Source organism: Carlito syrichta, unplaced genomic scaffold (genome assembly GCF_000164805.1).
Source record: "Carlito syrichta isolate Samal-C Ts95f unplaced genomic scaffold, Tarsius_syrichta-2.0.1 Scaffold155199, whole genome shotgun sequence".
Classification (NCBI taxonomy): Eukaryota; Metazoa; Chordata; class Mammalia; order Primates; family Tarsiidae; genus Carlito; species Carlito syrichta.
Window position 1 is genome coordinate 19,918 of NW_007099295.1, and position 17,003 is coordinate 36,920.

General features: G+C 55.7%; 1 protein-coding gene across 1 annotated transcript in view; it reads left to right on the forward strand.

The window, feature by feature from the left end:
• The first annotated feature begins 11,214 nt into the window (after positions 1-11,214).
• Positions 11,215-17,003, forward strand: part of ZFR2 (zinc finger RNA binding protein 2) — a 26,804-nt gene continuing 21,015 nt past the window's right edge. The window contains exons 1-4 of the mRNA XM_021709056.1: positions 11,215-11,445; positions 12,471-12,588; positions 14,265-14,527; positions 16,273-16,434. Coding sequence (XP_021564731.1) covers positions 11,215-11,445; positions 12,471-12,588; positions 14,265-14,527; positions 16,273-16,434 — 774 coding nt within the window. The remainder of the gene's footprint in view (positions 11,446-12,470; positions 12,589-14,264; positions 14,528-16,272; positions 16,435-17,003) is intronic.

A 17,003-nucleotide genomic window follows, 5' to 3' on the forward strand; every position in this document is an offset into this window, starting at 1 on the left:
CGGAGAGGTGGGGGGAGACTCCAGACTGGAGGGTGCATGGCGGCCAGGGAGTGAGCTCTGGGGGGGAGTGGATGGGAGGGGGCCTGACGCCTGATTCGGGGAAGGAGAGAAGACAGGCCCGGGAGGATGCCAGAGGAGGGGCAGTAAGAGACGAGGGGGATGGAGGCCTGATGGGGAGCCCAGAGGGAGGGTGGGCACCTGGGTGTCCGGGGAGCTGGGACACTGCTGGGGCGGTAAGGTGGGAGAGGAGACCTGGGTGTTTGGATATTTATGACGTAGTAAAGGGGCGGAGGACCCAGGCATCGGTGGGGGGAGGGAGCCTCAGCCTCCTGAGTAGCTGGGACTGCAGGCACCACCATGCCAAGTTAGATTTTTTTTTTTTGAGTGGAGGTCTCACTCTTTTGCCCAGGCTGGCGTGCAGTGGTGCAATCACAACGATCATGTCTCACGGCAGTCTTGATCCTCTGGGCTCAGATAATCCTCCCACTTCAGCCTCTCGAGTAGCTGGGGCTACAGGTGTGCCCCACCACACCCGGCTAATTTTTTAATTTTTTTTTTTTTTTTGTAGAGACAAGATCTCGCCAAGTTGCCCAGGCTGGTCTAGAGCTCCTGGGCTCAAACGATCCTCCCACCTCGGCCTCCCAAATGCTGAGATGACAGGCGTGAGTCACCGTGCCCGGCCTCGACACTAATTTGGAAGGGATTCCTCCTGTCCTGTGGGTGTCTTGCCTCGTTCGTGTCCCTGTGCTTGACATCACCATCCAGGCCGACTGTTCGACACGGCGTGCTTCATGGCCCCTGTGGTTTCTCGGGGGTGAGGGAACCTCAGTGTCCTCCGAGCTGCCACCATTTCCGGGATAACGTGCTTTCGTTTTGCTCACATGGTCAGTCTCAGCTACCAGGAGTCTCTGAGTCAGGCGCTCCACAGACGTGTGGGAAATACCTGTTATGGGCTGGTTGCTAGAAAGACCAGAAAGAACAAGCCATGGCCCACCCCCAGATAGCCTCTTCTCTTTCCCTTCTCCAGCATTTGGTGAGTTGTGAGGGTCTCAGCATCCGAGTATATGTTGAAGAGGGATGGGCCCAGTGGCTCATGCCCATATTCCTCGCACTTTGGGAGGCCGAGGTAGGAGGATTGCCCGAGGCCAGGAAGTCAAGACTAGCATGGAAGACTTAGTGAGATCTCACCTCTATTAAAAAAAAAAAAGGAGCTGGCATGCAATGCTGTAGTCCCAGCTACTCAGGAGGCCGAGGAGGGAGAATCCCTTCAGCTCAGGAGGTCGAGACTGCAGTGAGCTGTGATTGTGCCACTGTACTCCAGCCTGGGCAACAGAGAGGAACTCCAACACAGACACAAAAAAGTAAGAAAAAGAGAGGAAAAGCGGGTAGAAGGAGTCCATTTGGGGGTGGTGGTAGTTATCGTAGATATTGAGTCTTGGTCTGTTGCCCAGGCTGGTCACAAACTCCTGGCCTCAAGCGATCCTACCTTCTCAGCCTCCCAAAGTGCTGGGATGACAGGCGAGAGCCACTGCGCCCAGCCTGAGACTGTTAATTACACACCGTGATGAGCTTTTTTTTTTGAGTTGGATTCTCACTCTGTCACCCAGGTTGAAGTGCAGTGGCTGCTCCCAACCACTGCAGCCTCGACCTGCTGGGCTCCAGTGATCCTTCCGCCTCAGCCTTCCAAGTAGCTGGAACTACAGGCGCGCGCTACCACACCCGGGTAATTTTTTGATTTATTGTAGAGATGAGGTCTCGCCAAGTTGCCCAGGCGGGTCTCAAACCTGCGGGCTCAGGCAGTCCACTCACCTCAGCCTCCCAAAGAGCGGGATTACAGGCTGAGCCACCGAGCCCGGCTTGAGCTTTTTTGTTAATGTCAGTTTAAAGCCCTAGCTTAATATTTGTGATGGTTTTGTGGACGGGTCAGATGTGACCTGGGCCTTGACCGTAAGATGAATCTTGATGCCCAGTAAATGCTTTGTGAGGAGATGGCCCTGGCGGGATGTCACTCACATAACACAAGGCACTGTCAGAGTGGACAGTTCCCTGGTGTGGGGTATATTCACAGACTTGTGCAGCTACCACCTCTGTCTAGTTCCAGAACATTCTGTAACCTCCAGAAGAAACCCTGTCTCCACTCACCAACCCCCCAGCCCCTGGCACCCACGAGTCCACGTCCTGTCCCTGTGGTCTGGCCTATCCTGGACATTTTATAGAGACAGAGCCACACTCCTTGTGCCCAGGGCGTCCCTGGCCTCTGTGTCGGGGTCTCACTGAGCATGACGTCCTCACCGTCCATCCATGCTGTGGTCTGTGTCAGAACCCCCTTATTTTTTAAGTTTTTGGTAGCAAAATATATATAATATAAAATGTGCCATTTAAGCCCAACCCATGCTCTGCGGTCACCTGTGAAAGCTGGGCGTGTCAGCCCGTGTCTGGGAAGCCCCAGGTGGCTGCAGGGCAACCTGTGTGGTTTCTGGGAATCGCAGCAGGGCGCAAGGTTCCTGCCTGTGAGGAATCGTGGGATGCTGGTGACGGGTGGGCCTCCCCCGTGGACACCATGAGGGGCATGGGACTTTCCCCAGAGACCTGGGGCCTGGCAGGGGCAGTGGCATCACCACATCCGCCGACCTGGCTTGCTTTTCCTCTGGAGTGCTTGGCCCTGGACCCAGTCCTCAGCCCGGACCCCACCGTGAACTTCCAGACCTGAGTTTCTCAACAGACTTTTAGTATGTGGGGTCAGGTTGTCCTTTGCCGGGGTGTCCCTGGCCTCCACCCCCTCCCTGCCAGGAGCGCCCCCAGGCGTGGCATCCACCAGTGTCCCCAGACATCGCCCAGTGTCCACTGGGGCAGGATCACCCGGGTGAGACCCCCACTCTGGGTCCCCTGGTTTAAGCATCTGAGCCTCGGAGTGTCCTTCCCATTGCTGTGGATTTGCCTGGTCAGCTCGCAAACCACCACAGGTACCAGGTTGCCAGAACGCCCTGCTGTCATCTCTCCATCCACCCATCCCCTCTCACGCGAACCTGCTGCTGTCCAGTCTGGGAGAGGGGACCGTCCCTGGCCCTGCCCTTGGGCATCCTTGGGCCCTGCCTTGGCCAGGGGCGGCCAGGAAAGTGACACTGTGCTGTCATCAGCCCCGCTGGGTCCCCACCTGGAGAAGGCTGAGGCTACCTGGAGGAGGTGGCACCCCAGTGAGGACCCGCCCAGCCCCCAGTGAAGCCAATGCCTGTTGCTGGCAGCGGGGTCAGTGGCCTTCCCGCAGTCAGTGTCTTCGGGCTTGTGGGCCACACCGAGGTCGGCGGCCGCTGAGCTCTGCCGAGGGAAGCGTCATTGGTGGGCATGACCAGCAAAACCTGAGATGTGAATTTCATATACTTTTCACCTGTCATGAAATCCTATCACTCAACTTTTTCCAGCCATTTAAAAGTGTAAGAACCACTCTGAGCCTGGAGTCCACACAGAGACAAGCAGTGGGTGGGATTTGGCCACACTTTGCTGACCTGTCTCTTTTTTTCTTTTCTTTTTTTTTTGAGTTGGAGTCTCACTCAGTCGCCCAGACTGGAGTGCAGTGGCCGCTCCCGGCCACTACAGCCTCGCCTGCTGGGCTCCGGCGATCCTTCCGCCTCAGCCTTCCAAAGAGCTGGACCTACAGGCGCGCGCTACCACACCCGGCTAATTTTTAAATTTATTGTAGAGATGAGGTCTTGCCAAGTTGCCCAGGCGGGTCTTGAACCTGTGGGCTCAGGCAATCACTCAACTCATCTTTTTTTCTTTTTAAAAAGAGACAGGGTTTCACTCTGTCCCTTGGGCTGGAGTGTAGTGGTGTGATCACAACTCGCCACAGCCTCCAGCTCCTGGGCTCCAGCAGGCCTTCTGCCTCAGCCCCCCAGTTTGCTGGGACTACAGGTGTCACCACCTTGCCCAACTCATTTTTAAAAATGCTTTTTGTGGAGACGAGGTCTTGCTATGTTGCCCAGGCTGGTCTCGGACTTCTGGCCTCAAGCGGTCCTCCCGCCTCGGCCTCCCAAAGCGCTGGCCTTACAGGAGTGAGACATCCTCCTGGGCCCCAACTCCTGTCTTAAAAACCTTCCAGAGGGGGAAGAAGGAGGCGGGGCAGGGAGGTTCTCGGGTGTAGAGCTGAGCCAGCCATTTCTCTGGAGCCAGGGTCGGCTGCCAAGGAGACCTTTTCACGCCAGCTCCCCTCCCCCGCGGAGGGTGGGCGAGGGGGAGCAACCTTGCAGTTCTCCTTCCTCCCTCCCTCCGGGCTCTGCCAGACCGGGCTCTGCCAGACCGAGCTCCCCTCAGAATGGGTGTGAGCTCAGCCCATGTCCTTGGACGTGTCTGCAGAAAGCTTTGGCTGTGCTTTCTGCAGGCGACACAGTGACATGTGTTCTGTCCCCAGGCCTCCCGTCTCGCCAGTTCTGATCCCTGCATGTTTTGTGTCTTCTTTTTTGAGTCAGAGCCTTACTCTGTTGCCCAGGCTGGAGTTGCAGTGGGGAGATCACAGCTCGCCACATCCTCAGTCACCTGGGCTCAGGCCATCCCTTCACACCTTCCTGAGTAGCTGAGACTACAGGTGCGTACCACTACACCTGGGTAGTTACTTTTTGTAGAGACGGGGTTGGTTTCAAACTCCTGGGCTCAAGCAGTCCTCCTGCCCTGGCCTTCTGAAGTGCTAGGCTTACAGGTATGAGCCACCGCTGCCGTCTCATTTTATTTTTTAGAGCCAAGTTCTCACTGTGTTGTCACTCATGCTGGAGTGCAGTGGTGCAATCATAGCTTACTGTAGCCTCAACCTCTGGGCTCAAGCGAGCCTCCTGCCGTGGCCTCCGGTGTAACTGGGACTAAAAGCGCACTCCAGCGTGCCCAGCTAATTTTTTAACTTTAACTTTTTGTAAAGACAAGTTCTCACTATGTTGCCCAGGCTGGTCCTGAACTCCTGGGCTCCCAAAGTGCTGGGATTACAAGCATGAGCCACGGCACCTGGCCGTGGATCTTAGTCCAGAGGGTCTGATCTGCAGTTGAACTTGACTTTGCTGCTCCTGCTGTTGCAGGCCTGGCCAGTCACACTTTCTCGCTGAGCCTTCCTGGGGCAGGAAGGCCTGGCCTTTGCTTGTCCCCTCCCCATCCCTGCCTTTTTCCCCCTCCCCCGCCAGCTTGGTTGGGCCCCGCCCTCCCGTGTGACGTGGGAGACCCAGGCTGGCCCAGCTTCAGAGCGAGTCCTGCAGATCGGGGTTGGCTCCTGGCCTCCTTGCCCTCGACTGCCAGTGCCTCGTGGGTGGTGCTGAGACAGGAAGGCACGAGGGAGGCCAGCAGCAGGACTGAGCAGAGCAGAGCTGGGTGCTGATTGGACAGCAGAAGGTTGGAGGCAACGTGTGAGCATCTAGGTAAAAAGGGCTCCATCAATTCTCTGCGTTCCTTCCTCCTGGGGGTAAAGCCTGAGCCCGACCTGCAAGCTGGAGCAGATGTGATGCATGTGGTAGCCAGGATGCCGTGTGATTTCTGTTTTTTGAGTCAGGGTCTCACTCTGTCACCCAGGCTGAAGTGCAGCGGCACAGTCACAGCTCACTGCAGCCTCGACCTCCTAGGCCCAGGTGATCCTTCTGCCTCAGCCTCCTGAGTAGCTGGCACCACAGGCATGAGCCACCATGCCTGGCCCCAGCTAGTTTTTTAATTTTTTGTAGAGACGAGGTCTCACCATGTTGCCCATGGTCTCAAACTCTTGGACTCAAGCGATCCTCCCACCTCAGCCTCCCAAAGTGCTGAGATGACATGTGTGAGCCATCGTGCCTGGCCCATGCTTACTGTTGTTTTAAGCCACATGGCTTATTAGCCAGCAGTGGATAACTACTGTACAACATAAGTGTCCACCAACAGGAAAATGGGCGAGTAAATTGTGATGTTGTCCAGCACGTGAACACTCAGCCCTTATGTTTGAGAATCCCAAGGCAGAAGTGCAGACGAAAGCACGCATGCCACATGTCTGCATATGTTAACATGCTCAACCCAGCTGGCTCACGTTAAATACAGTATGTTCGGTCCCGCCTGCCGTGACAAATACACCTTTCTAGCAACATGCACAAAAGGAGTGTGTGACGCTCTGGCTTCTATGTTGGCACAACTTCAGAGATGACTGAATTTGACTCCTGCCAGCCCTAGCCCTCCACGACGTGGAGCCATCTGCAGTTCCAGCACATTTGGACAGATAGCCTGATGTGGTGGCTCATGCCTCTAGTCCCAGCTACTCAGGAGGCTGAGGCAGGAGGATTGCCTGAGCCCAGGCTGCAGTATGCTGTGACCGTGCCACTGCACTCCAGCCTGGGTGATAGAGACAGACCCTGTCTCTTAAAAAAACTAAAAACATTTTTTTTAATATTTGGAAAAGGGCAGCCCTTTCGGGTCCCCTCCCACTGTGGGAACTTCTCTGTCCTCTCAATAAATCCTGCTTTCAAAAAAAATTTTTTTGGAAAAAAAAATCCACAAAGGCCCCAAAAGCAAAGCTTGAATTTACCATGTGCCAAGCAGCATGTCACACCCATTTCTAGGTTGTAAGTGACTTAGAGATGGTTTGAAGTATACCTGGAGGTTGTGTGTAGCTTACATGTGAATTCCATTTCGTTTCCTGTCCCGGGCTTGAGAATCCGTGGAGCGTCCTGGAACCCACCCCCAGGACCCCAGGGATAACTGTGTTGTTGTGTGTGTCTGATGGACTGGTGACGTTGGGATTTCTTAGGTAAAATTAAAGCACACTAGCCCATCAGTAATGCTGTTTCCCAGTTTATTTCATGGGCCTTCATTTCAGCACAGATGATGTTCGTATAATCATGATCTTCACGTCGTTGGAGTTGGTTGTGATAATGGCCTGAAGCAGCGGTCATGGGCAGAACTGACACCTTAGTATGTTTCATAAGGTCATTTACTGAGGTCCAGCCCTCAGCACCTGCGAATGTGACTGGATTTGGAGACAGGGTCTTTAAGAGGGATTTCGGTTGAAGTGAGGTCATGAGCTGGGCCCTTCTCTAGCCTGACTTGTGTCCTCATAAGAAGTGGGAATTAAGGCTGGGCACAGTGGCTCACACCTGTAATCCCACGACTTTGGGAGGCTGACATGGGAGGACGGCTTGAGGCTGGGAGTTCAAGACCAGCTTGGGCAACATAGTGAGACTCAGTCTGTACCCCCCAAAAAGTTTTTTAAGAAGGACAAAGACACACGTGAAGGATCCAGCTGTCGACATGCCAAGGAGAGACCGCAGAGGGGCCAACCCTGGGTCACTTTCGTCCTCAGCTGTCCAGCCCCTAGGACCATAAGACGAAATCCCCATTGGTGAAGCCGGCCGGTCACTGTGCTTTGTCCCGGCCGCCCAAACAGACCAGAGCGCTTCTCCAGTCAGGGCTACACCTCTGAGGCCTAGGCAGAGACACAGGGAGAAAGGAGACTGCCTGTCTGATCCCCCCAACCCCGGTGGGCCACAAGGAGTCCCATTCCAGATGCCACGTGAATGCCTCAGGGCATGAGACCCCCCCTTGTCTGCTGGGACCCAGGAGAAGGACCTGGCCTTCTAAAGGATTCAGCCACAAGATACCAGTGTACTGAAAGTGTGCAAACTTAAATGCGTTTCCATCAGAAATGCAATGTAAGCATAAAACACTGAAAAATTAATTTTGTTGTTGTTGTTAGAGTTTTACTCTGTCACCTAGGCTAGAGTACAGGGCACAGCTCACAGCCACTGCAGCCTTGACCTGCTGGACTCAGGTTATCTTTCTGCCTCAACCTTCCAAGTAGCTGGGACCACCGCTGTACTCCACCACGCCTGGCAAATTTTTTTAAAAAATGTATTGTAGAGATGAGGTCTTGCCAAGTTGCCCAAGCTGGTCTTGAATCCCTGGACTCAGACATTCCTCTTGCCTCCGCCTCCCAAAATGCTGGGATTATAGGCGTGAGCCCCCATGCCCTGCAAGCTTCATTTTTATGTTTTGTGGGGTTTTTTTGTTATTATTTTTTTGAGTCAGTCTCTCACTCTGTCACCCAGGCTGCAATGCAGTGGTGCGATCATGGCTCACTGTGGTCTCAACCTCCTGAACTCGATCCTCCTGCCTCAGCCTCCCAAGTAGCTGGGACTATAGGCGTGCACCACCATGCCTGGCTCATTTTTAATTTCTTGTGGAGATATGGTCTTGCTGTGTTGCCCAGACTGGTCTCAAACTCCTGGGCTCAAGTGATCCTCCTGCCTCAGCCTAATGTGCTAGGATTATAGAGGAACCATTGCACCTGGCCCGTTTTTATGGTTCTAAAAGTTTACTTTCCTAGGATAGTCAGAAATGTCTATTATTATTAAAAGGCACACCAGATGGGTGGAGACAGGAGTGACTGCTAGTGGGCCGGAGTTTCTTTTCATTGTAGTAAAATATAGATAACATAAATTTCTCATTTTAACCATTTTAAGGGTGCAGCTAGGTGGCATTAAGCACATTTACAGTGTTGTGCAATGGCCACCACCACCATCTCCAGAACCTCTCCCCAGACTGAAGCTTTGTTCCATAAAACACTCACCCCCTTGGCCAGGTGTAGTGGCTCACGTCTGTCATCCTAACATTTTGGGAGACTGAGGTGAGAGGATCGCCTGAGCCCATGGGTTCAAGACCAGCCCAGGCAACTTGGCGAGACCTCATCTCTACAATAAATCAAAAAATTAGCTGGGTGTGGTGGCGAGTGCCTGTAGTTCCAGCTCCTTGGAAGGCTGAGGCAGAAGGCTCGCCTGGGCCCAGCTGGTCAAGGCTGTGGTGGCCGTGAGTGTGCCACCGCACTCCAGCCTGGGTGACAGAGTGAGACTCGGGCTCAAAAAAACAAAACAAACCCACTCACCTCCATCCTCTTCCTGTGCCAAATACCCACCATCCCACGTCCTGTCTCTCCGGACCTGACTTCAGGGACCTCCTAGGAGTGGGGTCGCACAGGGCGTGTCCTCCCATGTCTGGATCTCGTGGAGTGTGATGTCCTCCAGGTCTGTCCACACTGGCCTGTGTCAGAGCGGCCTTCCTCTTTGTGGCTGAGTTGTGTTGCACGTGTAGACAGGCCACACCATGTGGACCCGTCACCCTTGGCGGACGGTGAGCCGTGCTCACCTTGCGGCTACGTGAATGATGCGCCTGTGAACACGAGTGTGAACACACCTGCTTGAGCTTCTGCTGTCCCCTTAGCAGGAGCAGGGCTGCTGGGCTTGGTCCCCAGGGCCGCACCACCCTGCAGTCCCCTCAGGGCTTCTGTTGGGGTGAGGAACGTGCTCTCGGGCGAGTTGCGTGGTGGCTGCATGAATGGATCTACTGAAGCCTCCAAGTCGTGCACCTTAAATGGGCGAATTACATCTCGATCAAGCCAGTTGGTATGTTTCAGGCAAAATAGAAATGACAAAGGAAGATCATATGGCTACCTCAGAATTATTTAAAGCCATTAAAAATACATATATAGAACCGCAGCCGGGTGCAGTAGCTCACGCCTGTCATCCCACACTTTGGGAGGCCAAAGTGGGAGGATCGATTGAGTCTAGGAGTTTGAGACCAGCCTGGGTACTAACTATAGCAAGACCTCGTCTCCACAAAAAATAAAATAACTGAGTGTGGTGGCACCTGTAGTCCCAACTACTTGGGAGGCCGAGGCAGGAAGATTGCCAGAGCCCAGGAGGTCCAGACTGGAGCGAGCCATGATCATGCCACCGCATTCCAGACTGGGCAACAGAGTGAGACCCCTAGTATAAATAAATAAAGATTTTTTTTAAAAAATTGAGTTGCAGGTTACTTAGCGGTTTCTAAACGTCAGCTTGCAGCTCTGGTGCTCCAGCTTGTCCAGTGGCCTTTGTCCAGAGTTGGGTTCCGGGGAAGGCCTGATGAGTCAGGAATTCCTCAGTCCTGGCCTTGAACTCTGTCCCTTCATGTGACTGCTGGCTTGGGGGATGCCTGCCCAGGGGCCCCTTCCTTAGGGTCCCCCTTTCCTGGGATTCCCACTTAGGGGCCCCCCCTCCATGGGGGCCTGGGCGTGGTTAGACGCGCTTTCCACAAATTAACACGTTCACGCCACAGCGTTGTGAGGTTGGGACTATCCTTGTACCCAATTTACTGCTGAGGAAACAGACCCAGTAAATGGCATAGCCAGGACGCCAGCCCGCTCGCCTGCCTCTCGATGACCCACTCACATGGCGGGTCTTCCCGACACTGAGATTCTTCAAAGCTGGCTGTGAGCAGTACAGCCGTCCCTGGTCCCCGTGTGCTCTGGGACACTGGCGGTGCCCTGCCCTCCATCTCCGGCTCTGTGACATGAAGGAACAGGCAGCGGCACCAGAATCTCAGGCAGCTGGAGGGTCTTGCTGCCCTGCAGGAGAGGTTCTGCCCAGGCCTCGAGGCACGGGGGATGCCGAGAAAACTGACCTACTTTGCAAACCCTCCTGGTGAGATACACAGGCAGCAAGAAGGCTGTGACCCTCCCCGAAGGCTGTGACCCTCCCCCGCGGGTTCCAGAAGCACACATGGATAGGTTTGGCATTCACAGTGTTCTGGGCAGCTGAGGAGCATTTCACAGCAATAAACAGTCTGTCGGAGGCACTGGCTCACAACTATCTTCCCAGCACTTTGGGAGGTAGAGGCGAGAGGAGTACCCGAGCCCAGGGGTTCCAGACCAGCCCGGGCAGCTTGGCAAGACCTCATCTCTGCAGTACATCCAAACATTAGCTGGGCATGGTGGTGCACATCTGTGGTTCCAGCTACTTGGAAGGCTGAGGCGGAAGGATCGCCTGAGCCCAGCTGGTCGAGGCTGTGGTGACTGAGTGTGGCACTGCACTCCAGCCTGGGTGACAGAGCGAAACTGACTCAAAAAGAACCAATAATAATCCATAGACTCGGTGTGATGACTCACTCATGCCTGTAATCTCAGTGGTTTGAGAGGCTGAGGCAGGAGGATTGCTTGAGGCCAGGAGTTCAAGGCCAGCCTGGGTAACACAGCAAGATCCCGTCTCTGCAAAAAATTCTAACTAACTAGGCATGGTGGCTTGTGCCCGTAAGTTCCAGCTACTCTGGAGGCCGAGGCAGAAGGATCGCTTGAGCCCAGGAGGTGGAGGCTACAGTGAGCTATGATCACGCCAATGTACTCCAGCTTGGGTGACAGAGCCACACCCTGTTGCTAAGGAAGAAAAAAAAAGAACTGCTGTAATCCATCGGGTTTTTATGTGTGTTTGTGGTTCCAGTGTGCATCTGACGGCCCTTCCCCGGCCCACTGCAGGGGCCAGCTACATCATGCAGCCCCCTCCTGGCGTGGGCTTTGCCATGAGTTCAGCTTTTCCCCCAGCCACCCCAGCGGGGTACGGTGATCACCAGCCCCTCTCCAGCCAGGACCGCACCTACAGCCGTTGGCACCAGGAGTCTGTCCCTGCCACCACCACGGCAGCTGTCTGCCAGGTACCCAGCCATCTTTACTTTGTCCAGAGTTGCCGGAAAGCGTGGGTAGTGTTGGACGGGTGAGGGCTTGGGTTCCCCGTCTGAGCACTTTCTCACGGGCCCCTTTCCCGTGATCTTTCCTTCTGGCGTTTTCTGCTGACATTGGGTACTTGAGGTGTGGGGAGAGATCAGTGAGATCAGAGTCGCTTCCTAAAGGGAGAATTTGGCCGGGTGCGGTTCCTCATGTTTGTCATCCTGGCGCTTTGGGAGGCCGAGGTGGGAGGATCGCTTGGACCCAGGAGTTCGAGACCAGCCTGGGCCACATGGTGAGACCCTCATCTTTAAAAAGATACATAAGTAAATGCAATAAAGGGAGAATTCTCAGCTCTTGGGGACCGCCATATTTGGGGGATCCCGGGGGAGCGTTTGGGACAGTGATGCTGTGTAGAGATTTGTCGCCTGCCTGTTACCCAGCTTGAGGGGTGCCTCTGAGGAGGAAGGTCGCATGGGCTGGGGGCCCCTTCTGTGGTCGGAGCGGCTGGTCTCAGCCACGGGCCTCAGACAGACCAGGGCGCCTCCGTTCCCTCCACCCCTGTCTCTGCCCGAGAAGACGCTTGTGGGTGTCAGCCACACCGGTGCTAATGCCCCCCACTTCCCAGCTGCAGAGCCCAGGGCTGCACATCCAGCCTCGGCCTTCCACTTGGTGTTGCAAAGGTGTCTCCGTGGACCACATCCAGCCCCTCCCTGCCAGCCTGCGTCCCATCCCGTCCCCCACCGGACCTCACCCTCTCCATCCCTCACCCTGCAACCCCTACCCCCCACTCCCCCTCTGCTGGAGTCCTTTTGCAAACCACAGTTGGACTCTCGGAAATCAGCGTCCGCTCCCCAGAGCCACCTGGCTGCCATGTCCCATGCCTGTCCCCTGTCCAAGCCAGGGCTCAGTCCCAGACTGGCGTGCAGGGGTGAGCACTGAGGGAATGAGGCTGTATCTGGCCCGCCCTGAGCCAACCCCTTCTGCTCTGTCTCCTATGGAAACCCTCATGCAGGACAGTGGCAACCACTGGTGGTCCACGGCCTCCCCGAGCTATGAGGATGAGCAGTGCCCGCAGCCTGCCACCTGCCAGCCTGAGCCCATGATGGCTGGGGATGCCCTCTGCCAGCCAGGTGGGTCATTTGCAGGGCTGGGGGAACAAGGAGACATTCGCCACAGCACAGGGAACACCTGACTTAAGTCACATCTGGTGGCCACCATGCTCTCCTTTGTTGTCTGTAATCCTAGCCCTTTGGGAGGCCAAGGCAGGAGGATTGCTTGAGGCCAGGAGATCAAGACCAGCCAGGCAAACATAGCGAGACCCTGTTTTTTTTTTCTTTTTTTTTGAGTTGGATTCTCATTCTTTTTGTCTAGGCTGGAATGCAGTGGCACACTCATGGCCACCGCAGCCTCAACACACTGGGCTCAGGCAATCCTTGTGCTTCAGCTTTTCAAGTCGCTGGAACTATGGATGCATGCTACCATGCCCGGATGGTTTTTTTGTGATTTATTGTAGAGACGAGGTCTCACCAGGTTGCCCAGTCTGGTCTTGAACCCCCGGGCTCAGGCAGTTCTCTTGCCTTGGCCTCCCAAAGTGCTGAGATTACATTCTGAGCCATCGCACCCGGCCACGAGACCCTGTTTCTACCACCAAAAAAAAAAAAAAAAAAACCAGGCATGGTGGTGCCTATACTCCCAGCTACTCAGGAGGCTGAAACAGGAGGATCGCTTGGGCCTTGGAGGTTGAGGCTGCAGTGAGCTGTGATCACACCACTGCACTCCAGCCTGGGCAACAAATCAAGACCCTGTCTCTGAAAAATAAATACATAAAAGTTAAGTCTTAAACACTCTAGATTTGCAGGTGAGCCAGGAGGGAGTCATGTGACCAGGGCTGTCTTCTCAGATGGGCCCTGGTCTTAGCTGGGGCGAGGTCCATGAACATGACAGCGTGAGAACCAGAAATAAGGCTGATGTTTATGTTTCTTTTTTTGAGTCTGAGTGTATCACTCTGCCACCCAGGCTGGCATGCAGTGGCACACTCATAGCTTACCACAACCTTGACCTCCTGGGCTCAAGTCCTCCTCCTGCCTTGGCTTCCTGAGTAGCTGGAACTACAGGCACCACCATGCCCAGCTAATTTTTTGATTTATGGTAGAGACAAGGTCTCGCCAAGTTGCCCAGGCCGGTCTTGAACTTCTGAACTCAAGCAGTCCTCCGGTCTCATCCTCCCAAAGGGCTGGGATTACAGGCATGAGCCACCATGCCCAACCATTTACTTTTCAAGGCAGCTTTCCCAGGGTGGCAGTAGATAAGCCGTGGGAGGGACTTGGTGTCAGAGCTGGAGCCACACACAGCCCTTCTCCCCGGGGAGCAGAGGAAGAGTCAGAGCCTGGAAAGAAGTGGGGACCAGTTGGTCCATTGTGGGTCACTGTGGGGACCAGCCCACGCGTCTGGCCTTAAACCTCAGTGCGTTCTGGCCAGCTGAGCCCAGAGTCAGGGGGGATGGGGGGCCTGAAGAGCCTTTGCCTGTCCTTCAGGCCCAGAGGTGGCAGGGGCAGCCCAGCCCACAGGCTCACAGCCACGCCCAGGCCCCTGCCGCAGAGACCGGGTAGCCCGTGAGCATCTCGCGATTACACCTGCCCCCCGCCCCCAGCGCCATGCCCAAGGCCTCCACGTCCCTGTGACCCTCTGCCCCCCAGACCCCTGGGATCCCACCTGGGCCCCTACACGGGTCAGCTCGGTGTCCCCACAGCCAGCCAGGGCGGGGTCCACGCCTGTCTCCTGTCTCACTCTTCTCTCTGCTCCTCAGGTCACCTCCTGGCCTCGTCATCCTCCGCCACGCCCCCAGATACAGTCCCCGCCTCCCCGGGGCCCCCCCAGCCGTTGCCACTGTCTCCCAGGCCGCTTTCCCCACCGCCTGCGGGTGCAGGAGGCAGCCCCCGGGCAGAGCCTGCCGACGCCCTCACCACAAAGCCTCCGTCTACCCACAAGTTGCCGAAGGCCAGGGAAACCCCCGGGGAGTCCCAGCTACACTACTGCGACCTCTGCAGGATCAGCTGTGCCGGGTCCCAGGTCAGTCACCCCGCCCCCCAGTCAGGCCCGGGCAGAGCAGAGGTCAGAACCCCAGGGGTCAGGGGCATTGCTTGCCAAGGAGAGGTCTTTGGTGAACCTTGCACGGAGAAGTGTGTGCCAGACTCGCCTCGCCTTAAGACTGGGCTCAGTGGCTCACGCCCGTCCTCTTACCACTTTGGGAGGCTGAGGCGGGAGGATCACTTGAGGCCAGGAGTTCGAGACCAGTCTGGGCAACATAGACCCAGTCGGGGTGTGTGCAAAACAGGAGGGGGGAGTTTCTGGCCCTGCGGGGGGACCGAGCAGGAGGGTCAGAAAGACCCTGTCTCTGCACAAATTTAAAAAAATTAAAAAGCTGGGCATGGCAATCATGCCTGTAATCGTAGTGCTTAGGGAAGCCAAGGCAGGAGGATCACTTGAGCCCAGCAGTTTGAGCCCAGCCTGGGCAACATAGCAAGACCCCATCTTTAGCCACACACACACAAAAAAATTAGCCAGGCGTGGTGGCACGCACCTGTAGTCCCAGCTACTCAGGAGGCCGAGGCGGGAGAATTGCCTGAGCCAGGAGGTTGAGACTATGTGAGCTATGATCACCACTACACTCTAGCCTGGGTGACAGAGCAAGACTGTCTCTAAACAAAACAAAGTATGGCCCATGGGCCTGCAGTGGAAGAAACAAGATCGAGCCCTGGCACACACCGTGGCCACAGAAGCCTGGTCTTGAACCCATGGTGGTTTCTCTGTTGACTCTGACCATTGAGATGCAGCCCCTGAGGGTAAGACAGACATGCTGCCAGCAGCTGCCTGGGGGTGGCGTCCCTCTGCAGGGGGCCATCTTAGCAGGGCCACAGAAAGGTAGGTACAGGGAGCCGGACCCTCTGCTGAGCCTAAAGCGTGTGTGTATGCATGTTTGTACAGCAGTCTATGTTTGGGATGCTCACGAGAAGAATCTCCTGTATTTATTTTTTTGAGTCCGGTCTGCTCTGTCAGCTCACTGCAGCCTCAACCCCCCGGGCTCAGGTGATCCTCCCTCCTTAGTCTCTCAAGTAGCTGAGACTACAGGCGTGCACCACCATGCCCAGCTACGTTTTTTATTTTTTGTAGAGCTGAAGTCTGGCTATGTTGCCCAGGCTGGCCTCAAACTCCAGGGCTCAAACAATCTTCCCAGCTTGGCCTGGTATGTTAGGTGTGGCTTGCCGCACCCAGCCAGAGGCTGCTTTCTTACTCATGACCGAACGGGTGGCTTAAGCCTGTTATCCCAGCACTTTGGGAAGCCGAGGCGAGAAGATTGCCTGAGCCCACGGGTTTGAGACCAGCCTGGGCAACCTGTTGAGACCTCGTCTCTACAGTAAATCACAAAATTAGTCAGGCATGGTGGCACGTGCCTGTGGTTCCAGCTACTTGGAAGGCTGAGGCAGGAGGATCACCTGAGCCCAGCAGGTGGTGGCTGCGGTGGCTGTGAGGTGCCACCTCACTCCAGCCTGGGTGACAGAGTGAGACTCCAACTCAAAAAACAAAAAGAAACCCATTGATTTTCCAAAAAGGGAAGCAACCCCTGTCTTCTGTCTGAGCTTCTGAGTCTGTTGACTGAGCTTGATAAAGAGACACTTGAACCAGCACCTGGGGATGGGGGTGCGGGGGCATGGGGCGGCTGTTTCCTGCTGTGTCCTGACGTGCCAAGTGCTGGCCTGCGGGGACGGGGCAGTGCCCGGGATCCACACCCCCTCAGGTGGCCTCTCCTTGTCCAGACCTACCGGGAGCACTTGGAGGGTCAGAAGCACAGGAAGAAGGTGGCAGCCAGGACCGCAGGAACGCCCCCCAGTGGCAGCTTGTGCTGTGCCCTGTGCGCCGTGTCCTGCACTGGGGCGGACGCCTACACGGCCCACATCCGCGGAGCCAGGCACCAGAAGGTAGAACCCTCCTCCGGACAGAGCCCTCCCCTGCCCCGGCGCCCTAGCTGCCTGGGGGAGGAGCGCCCCAAGGGACCCTGGGAGGTCAGACAGGAGGCTGCTGAGGGCAGGGGAAGCTTCCCTGCAGGGCGCACGGAGGACCGAGGACCCCAGGTGCCCTCCTCACCCCCAAGGAGCCAAACATCTTGCCCAGCGTGGTGGCTTATGCCTGTAATTTCAGCTACTGGGGAGGCAAGGGAAGGAGTATTGCTTGAGGCTAGGAGTTCAAGACCAGCCTGGGCAACATGGCGAGATCTGTCGCTGTAAAAAAATGGTTTAAAAAATCAGTCAGGTGTGGTGGTGCTTGCCTGTAGTCCTAGCTACTTGGGAGGCTGAGGTGGAAGGATAGCTTGAGGCCAGGAGTTCAAGACCAGCCTGGGCAACATAGCAAGATCTTGTCTGTACAAAAAAAAAAGAAAAAAGAATGAAATCAGCCAAGTGCAGTGGCTCATGCCTGTAATTTCAAGACTTTGGGCCGGGCTCGGTGGCTCAGCCTATAATCCCGCACCTTTGGGAGGCTGAGGTGAGTG